Consider the following 8677-nt stretch of genomic DNA (forward strand, 5'->3'; position numbering starts at 1 on the left):
TTTGAGGGGAAATTGGAGGGGAAATTTCTGCAGCTGATTTACTAACAACCGTGCAAATGAAAGAACACAGATGCAACATCTCATTTACATATCGACCAACGCAAAATATAACAAGCGCAGCGCAAATTAGCGTAGTCTTTATTCAAATAAAGAATTAAGAAATATAGAAGCCACAGTACGTTGAAAAGAACGTTTGCTAGAAGTTCTAATAGACCTGGTATTGTGTGACTCCTAGTTGAGGGTTCAAAGTCGTCTTTTATTTCCTGAAGCAAATTAAAAATAACATGTCTTGGCAAACGATATGTTCGGAAAATATGTTGTTCTGGCATTCAAAATAAATTAATACGTGTGGAAAAAGTCCTCTACCTTCTACCACGCACTCTCTGTTCTCTGCGGTGCCTCCTCCTATCAACAATAATTACAGCCATTTCAAGTGCAAAATAGTTTAAGACATGCTTTTTTTGGGTGTTAAATAATGGTGCAAATGCCAATAATTTGACGAGCACAAATGTTAGTAAAACGTATTGCGTGATTCATTTGAATTCTCTCCTCCCATAAATTTTGCATCTGAAAGGGAAACTCCTACAAATGCATGTTCAATAAGGGCAAGCGCAAAAATAACTGTCCACTTCAGCGCTAATTCGTCTCTGCGCGTCTTTAGTAAAACCTGAAGGCAGGACCCGGCGTGGGAAATTCGTTACTATTTGGAATTTCTCAGGGGTCTCTTTCAATGAAAACAGGAAGTCGTGTATTTCCTAAAAGGAGGAAAAAAGTTTTAGACACATTTGTATATATATATATATAAAAAAGTTTTTTTTTTTTTTTTTTTTTTTTAAGAACAAGTGCACTGAAAGAGAGCCATTTTTGCATTCAGACTGCTACCTAAATGCTTGCGAAGGTATGATTTTAACTCATTTTGAACACTTCGTTTTGCTGTTTGAACAATTAATATAATAGTAGTAGTAGTAGTAATGATAATAATAATAATTTGTTTAAAATACATTACGCATTATATAATACAAAATAATAGTAATTTTATATATATATATATATATGCCATTTATTTATGTATATTTAAATATAATATTTAAAAGATACAGAAACTGAATAAAATAAATAAAAATCTTAGGGGGGAAAATGTATCCTGAAGAAAACATTAAATACTCCAATCTATAGAAAATAGATGTAACTATTATCTCACTTTTGGTGCTTTTTCTGCTTTCAGCTTTTTGACCACCTCCCCCTGTTCGGACACACGCCCATATGTGGCAGCAGTGGAGGAGTCAGGTAAAGGCGCGGGCTGCGGGGGAGATGCTGTGGGAGGAGCCATGCCTGGTTTGTATTCTTGACTAGTGAGCTGTTTAAACTCAGCTTTAAGAGCCAAGAGCTGTTTCACTGCAGCATCTACTTGCTCCTGTAAAATAAGTTAGACAATGGTCAACAATTACTTCAATATTTATCACAGTTATAGACAGTTCTAAACTACTAACAGACATAATGTCTGATGTCCTGCTGTATACTACTTACACCTTCTAAAGGTGCGGCCACATTTACCGCTGTTCTGCAGAAGTTTGTGGCATTTCAATAGAAAACTGTATGATCAAAAGTTTTGTGTGAGGAGAAAAAATTCCCCACACAGATTTCACTTGTGTTCAAGTTTGCCAAGCAAATGTCTGATCAAGAAAAAGCAGCTTGGTTTGAAAGTTACTTCTGTGTGACACTACATAGAAGATGCTATACTATTAAAGGGATAGTTCCACCAAAATTAAATTCTGTTGTTCCAGACCTGTATGAATTTCTTTCTTCTGTTGAACACAAAATAAAATATTTTGAAAACTGTTGGTAACCAAATAATTCCACTGACTTCCATAGTATTTTTTTTTCTCCATACTATGGAAGTCAATGAGGGCCAACAACTGTTTGGTTACCAACATTCTTCAAAAAAAATTATGTTCAACAAAAGAAAGAAACTCATTCATGATGAAAGAATTTTCATTTTTGGGTGAACTATTCATTTAACAATAGACTCTTTTTTTTTTTTTCCTGCATAATTTTGAGAATGTGTCCACACCTTAAGACAGGATCCCAATGAAGCAGACCCTTATAAGCAAGTGAAAATGCTTAGAATGCAGAAGTGTGACTAGAAAATGCTGTTTAGGTAGGCAGCTTGCTAGGTTATGCAATAGTGACTGAAACAGACCTTGGGTGCTTTTTCAGCCTTCAGTTTACTAACCACCTCGCCCTGCTCAGCAACACGAGTGTATGGACAACCGGTGGAGGCAGGGCTCGGACTTTCTGCTGCAGCGGTGGGGGTGGAGCTCTTCGGTGCTGGAGCAGATGTGGGTGGAGCCATGCCAGGTTTGTACTCCTGTCCAGTCAGTTGTTTAAACTCAGATTTCAAGGCCAAGAGCTGCTTTACAGCAGCGTCAACTTGTTCTTTAGGGGCCTTGTCTGTCTTGAGCTGTCTGACCAGGTCTCCCTGAGCCGCAATGCTGGAGAATAGGGCAGAAGAGTCTCCTGGTGCGGCCGGCGCTGGGCTGGAGACAGGAGCCTGTTTGGCTTTGCTCAGAGGAACAGACTCTGCCTTCACCTGAATAATATGAATAGAGCGATCATTTTCTTCAACATTTGAAAACAAACTAATTAAGAGAACGAATAGATGTTCCAGTTTAGTGCTCACAGGTTTAGCAGCTGTCTGGCTCTTGCTCTTGTCCTTGGAGCCAGCAGTGGGCATCTCTTTTGTGTGTCCATCTGGGATGTACAGCAAGACACAGGGACTCTCCTTGCAGCTGTGGGGGCTGAACAAAGAGGTCAAATTACAAACAGAGCATAAAAACAGAAAATGTATTATTCATAAGACTCTGTGTTGAACGGATTAGAGGTGTAACCTGATTGGCTCATAAGGCTGATCACAGATATAGAAACCTCGTCTCTGCAGCTGTATGATGTCACCTTTCTTCAAGTCCTTCAGGCAAGGGTCTCCTAGCATCTTCTCCTCTATCTGGAAACAAATCATTCATTTTAATACATATCAACATTAAAACAATATATACAAAAGCTTTATTTATATTTCAAATAAATGCTGTTCTTTTAAACCTTCTACTCGAAAGATTCTAAAAATGTATTATGGTTCCCACAAAAATATCAAGTGTCACAACTGTTTTTAACATTGATGATAATACATTTTCTTGAGCACCAAATCATTACATTAGAATGATTTCTGAAGGATCATTTGACACTGAAGACTAGCTTAATGGCTTCTGAAAATTCAGCTTTGCATCACAGGAATTACATATTACATGATTGTTTTTACTGTATTTGACCAAATAAATGTAGCCTTGGTGAGCATAAGATACTTCTGAATGTTTTTTGCATTTTTGCGTGTAATGTAGTAATGTAGTACCATTCATAAATGTTATGCAAATCAAGGGCCAGTTTTACTAAACGGGGCAAATTAGCGCAATTCCAAAACAATATCGACCAACGCAAAATATAACAAGCGCAGCGCAAATTAGCGTAGTCTTTATTCAAATAAAGAATTAAGAAATATAGAAGCCACAGTACGTTGAAAAGAACGTTTGCTAGAAGTTCTAATAGACCTGGTATTGTGTGACTCCTAGTTGAGGGTTCAAAGTCGTCTTTTATTTCCTGAAGCAAATTAAAAATAACATGTCTTGGCAAACGATATGTTCGGAAAATATGTTGTTCTGGCATTCAAAATAAATTAATACGTGTGGAAAAAGTCCTCTACCTTCTACCACGCACTCTCTGTTCTCTGCGGTGCCTCCTCCTATCAACAATAATTACAGCCATTTCAAGTGCAAAATAGTTTAAGACATGCTTTTTTTGGGTGTTAAATAATGGTGCAAATGCCAATAATTTGACGAGCACAAATGTTAGTAAAACGTATTGCGTGATTCATTTGAATTCTCTCCTCCCATAAATTTTGCATCTGAAAGGGAAACTCCTACAAATGCATGTTCAATAAGGGCAAGCGCAAAAATAACTGTCCACTTCAGCGCTAATTCGTCTCTGCGCGTCTTTAGTAAAACCTGACAGTACAATTTTAATGCCAAAACAAGGTTTACACTGGTGCAAGCTGTTAGTAAAACTGGCCCTGTATGTGTTAAATATAACAATATAAATATAACACCTGTAATGTGTATATATATATATATAAAAAAGGTTTTTTTTTTTTTTTTTTTTTTAAAGAACAAGTGCACTGAAAGAGAGCCATTTTTGCATTCAGACTGCTACCTAAATGCTTGCGAAGGTATGATTTTAACTCATTTTGAACACTTCATTTTGCTGTTTGAACAATTAATTTCCCAGAAATCTGTTGAATTTCTTTGAATCGCTCTTCAGTAAATTCTACTTATTTGTCATCACAATTCCAATGTAATTTTTAGTTGTGTGTGGACAATTCAATTAAAATGCACAGTTACGGATTGAAGGGGAGCCAATTTTTCACAAACAGGGTGTCCAGTTTTAGCTTAGTTGCCGTGACATTCATTGATAATGTGCTTTTGTGCCCTTAAATCATTGTTTCTCTGCAGAGGCGATGCTTCTTTTAGGTGGCGACAATGGGGGCGCATATTTCTTGCCTTTGTGAGTCTGTCCGCAACTGCAGTCGCGGGGAGTGAGTTACCTGTTATTCCGAGGGAACTTTGTTCAGGGAGGCCAGAGACACATTTATCTGTTTTTCAGATGGTGTTAAATCGCACAGATACAGAAAAATGGAAGGTCACATCCTCTTGCAATGGGAGGCCCGAGACTCACCCTAGTCCAAATATTGACATGGGTATGCTAAACTCAAGGCAATAAAAATCATCAATGACTAGCTTTAACCGCCGGTGTTATTCCAACACCGTGTGTCCTTGAATTACCGCACAACACAGAGGCCGTTCTTTAGTTTTAAGTAACTGCGGTGTTCATTTGGGTTGGATCGTTTTCCCGGTCTGTCTCGTAGCACGTCGTCTGTGTGCATCTCTGGATACTTAGTGTAATAAGAGCACCAAGTCTTGCAATATCAATAAAAACAGTAAGGCAATGTGGTAAAGGGGTCTGCATTAAATCAGAAGGGCCTCCTTCCTCATTCAAGGTCAGATGAAGAATGAGCTATTGCTTGTGTGCGTCTGAACTGCTGGTCAAACGGCCATACGCCGGTCTTCTGTGTTTTTAAATATGCAATGAGGACTGGAGACCTTCTGGCGCTCTCTGTGTAACCCTCTTTATGCAACAAGGGGTGAAATCTGCATTCTGTGTTGTGTTGAGAGGCCTTAAATGATCATCTGGGAGTGGACTTGACCTCATCTGTGACCTCTAAAGAAGTATGCTGGAAACGGAGGGTATTATTCCTCCTATATGGGTGCCAATGAAGCCGAAGTTGCGTCTCACACACTCGGGCACAATAGGCTCACACCTGCCCACTGTAACTCAGAGGGCAGTGATTCTCATGCGGGATAACAGGGGCTTGTGTTTTCTGTCTGTTATTATCATTCTGGAAATGAATATCATGATTTTTTTATGACTCATTATTTTCCTGGCACAGGTAGAGGGCCGATATTGATTGCGATGCAGAATTCATAAAGAGACAGACTCTGCTTTTGTTCCTCCACTGTTTCCCTAGTCATGTAGTGTCCAGTCGGTCTTCCAAAGGAGAGCGCGGTGCAATTTTTTTTCTTCTGTTGTATCTTTGTTGTGGAAAGAATAGATCTTTCCCCTTTCAAACTAGTACCTCCTCAGGAATTCATTTATCTTGGTAAGGCCTTGTGTGCAAAGTGACATGGAAACCGAGGGGCTTTTGTGGCGGGAGGATTAATGGGACAAACGGAGCAATAAAAACGTCCAGCACCCAGAATCCCACTCAAACACTGATCGTCTCATGTTCAGAACATCCTGTGTTCATCATAGAATGTGGTTCAGTTAGGGTGAAAACATTAATTTAATTATATCGTTTTGCAAAGTCCTAAAGTCCTAAGCGAAGTCCTAAATATATAAATGTGTGTGTGTGTATAGAGTATATATGCACACACATGCACATGCACAAACACACATACACACACACATGCTTCTTTTAGGTGGCGACAATGGGGGCGCATATTTCTTGCCTTTGTGAGTCTGTCCGCAACTGCAGTCGCGGGGAGTGAGTTACCTGTTATTCCGAGGGAACTTTGTTCAGGGAGGCCAGAGACACATTTATCTGTTTTTCAGATGGTGTTAAATCGCACAGATACAGAAAAATGGAAGGTCACATCCTCTTGCAATGGGAGGCCCGAGACTCACCCTAGTCCAAATATTGACATGGGTATGCTAAACTCAAGGCAATAAAAATCATCAATGACTAGCTTTAACCGCCGGTGTTATTCCAACACCGTGTGTCCTTGAATTACCGCACAACACAGAGGCCGTTCTTTAGTTTTAAGTAACTGCGGTGTTCATTTGGGTTGGATCGTTTTCCCGGTCTGTCTCGTAGCACGTCGTCTGTGTGCATCTCTGGATACTTAGTGTAATAAGAGCACCAAGTCTTGCAATATCAATAAAAACAGTAAGGCAATGTGGTAAAGGGGTCTGCATTAAATCAGAAGGGCCTCCTTCCTCATTCAAGGTCAGATGAAGAATGAGCTATTGCTTGTGTGCGTCTGAACTGCTGGTCAAACGGCCATACGCCGGTCTTCTGTGTTTTTAAATATGCAATGAGGACTGGAGACCTTCTGGCGCTCTCTGTGTAACCCTCTTTATGCAACAAGGGGTGAAATCTGCATTCTGTGTTGTGTTGAGAGGCCTTAAATGATCACCTGGGAGTGGGTTTGACCTCATCTGTGACCTCTAAGTGAGCAATCTGGAGACGGAGATCTTTATTCCTCCCGTATGGGTGCCAATGAATCCGAAGGTACGTTGCACACACTCGGGCACAGTGAAGGATACCTGTGTCAGATGGGGTACTAATAGGCTCACACCTGCCCACTGTAACTCAGAGGGCAGTGATTCTCATGCGGGATAACAGGGGCTTGTGTTTTCTGTCTGTTATTATCATTCTGGAAATGAATATCATGATTTTTTTATGACTCATTATTTTCCTGGCACAGGTAGAGGGCCGATATTGATTGCGATGCAGAATTCATAAAGAGACAGACTCTGCTTTTGTTCCTCCACTGTTTCCCTAGTCATGTAGTGTCCAGTCGGTCTTCCAAAGGAGAGCGCGGTGCAATTTTTTTTCTTCTGTTGTATCTTTGTTGTGGAAAGAATAGATCTTTCCCCTTTCAAACTAGTACCTCCTCAGGAATTCATTTATCTTGGTAAGGCCTTGTGTGCAAAGTGACATGGAAACCGAGGGGCTTTTGTGGCGGGAGGATTAATGGGACAAACGGAGCAATAAAAACGTCCAGCACCCAGAATCCCACTCAAACACTGATCGTCTCATGTTCAGAACATCCTGTGTTCATCATAGAATGTGGTTCAGTTTACTCACAATTTGTACAGTGTCCCAACTTTTTGGGAATTGGGTTTGTAGTTTTTTTTTTAATTACTAATTACTGCTTAGTCAAAGAAAAATGGCAAAAAGTTATATTTTTAATGCGCAAATGCAACTTTTTAGAAAGTGTATATGCATTGACATGAACAAACTTGGTATACTTGGGGCAGTCGTGGACTAATGGATAGAGAGTCGGACTTGTAACCCGAAGGTCGTGGGTTTGAGTCTCCGGTTTGAGTCTCAGGTCCGGCAGGAATTGTAGGTGGGGGGAGTGAATAACCAGCGCTCTCTCCACCTTCAATACCACGACTGAGGTGAGACCCTTGAGCAAGGCACCGAACCCCGATCTGCTCCCCGGGTGCCGCAGCATTGGCTGCCCACTGCACCGGGTGTGTGTTCATGGTCTGTGTGTGTGTTCACTTCTGTGTGTGTGCACTTGAATGGATTAAATGCAGAGCACAAATTCCGAGTATGGGACACCATACTTGGCCACACGTCACGTTTCACTCCCTTAATTATATTAAAATGATGTTTCCTTGAAGTTTTCTTGGAAAAAAAAAAAAAACGCCTAAGCGTCATTTTATTTTGTACCTTCTTACAAACTCTTCTTAGAAGTTACACTTATTAATGAGAACCACAAAAAACTATTTGTGTATGTAGCTAATTAATCGAACTATATGATGTTTATGGTTGCCAAGCAACATTAAATTTAGCATATTAATATAAAATTCTGTTAATATGCAGTCAGAGTTTGCATATACTGTGTATTTTACGGTGTCTTCAAGCATTGAGGTTTTAAAGTGAAACAATCCCATCTTAAAATTAAAAAAAAAAAATAATTATACCAAAGTCATGCAGTGACCTTAAACGAAGCCCCACACACTTATGAAGGGGGAAATTGCGCTTCGAGCAGATGTAGTTAGTCGTTCGCCATTTAGCAGAATCTTTATATTTAAAGTGACTTACAGTGCACTAATTGCATGGACAGTCCCAGTGAGTCGACCTGAGGTTAAGTGCCCTGCTCAGGGGCACAGTGGTGATACAGCAAGATTATGATCTCTGTAACTCTCTGATTTTGACTTCAGACTCAACTCGCAATCCGTGTTAGCAGTGTAGATCTTAAACCAATAGGCTAACACCAGCCCAGAACAATAAACAAGACAATTAACAATTTACCACATGGAGAACGGCTCATATTTATTC

The 8677-nt window shown here is 39.9% G+C and overlaps 1 protein-coding gene across 1 annotated transcript; it reads right to left on the bottom strand.

The window, feature by feature from the left end:
* Positions 1 to 1174: 1174 nt before the first annotated feature.
* LOC107584060 (bifunctional glutamate/proline--tRNA ligase-like) lies at positions 1175 to 2997 on the bottom strand. Its single transcript, XM_016270467.1, has 4 exons — positions 2889 to 2997; positions 2681 to 2798; positions 2201 to 2590; positions 1175 to 1414 (listed from the first exon to the last, which is right to left on the bottom strand). The coding sequence occupies exons 1-4, from the start codon at positions 2987 to 2989 to the stop codon at positions 1193 to 1195; spliced, it is 831 nt and encodes a 276-aa protein (XP_016125953.1). The 5' UTR covers positions 2990 to 2997; the 3' UTR covers positions 1175 to 1192.
* Positions 2998 to 8677: the final 5680 nt, after the last annotated feature.

This window comes from Sinocyclocheilus grahami, unplaced genomic scaffold (genome assembly GCF_001515645.1).
Source record: "Sinocyclocheilus grahami isolate Dianchi unplaced genomic scaffold, SAMN03320097.WGS_v1.1 scaffold56.1, whole genome shotgun sequence".
Taxonomy (NCBI): domain Eukaryota; kingdom Metazoa; phylum Chordata; class Actinopteri; order Cypriniformes; family Cyprinidae; genus Sinocyclocheilus; species Sinocyclocheilus grahami.

Bases quoted from the DNA above. Each gene is read 5' to 3' on its own strand.
- LOC107584060 (XM_016270467.1), bottom strand. From the start codon at position 2,989: ATGCTAGGAGACCCTTGCCTGAAGGACTTGAAGAAAGGTGACATCATA. The intron at 2,799-2,888 runs GTTACACCTCTA...CTCTTTGTTCAG, and splicing joins CAGCCTTATGAGCCAATCAG to CCCCCACAGCTGCAAGGAGA. The intron at 1,415-2,200 runs GTCTGTTTCAGT...CTTATTTTACAG, and splicing joins AGGCTGAAAAAGCACCCAAG to GAGCAAGTAGATGCTGCAGT.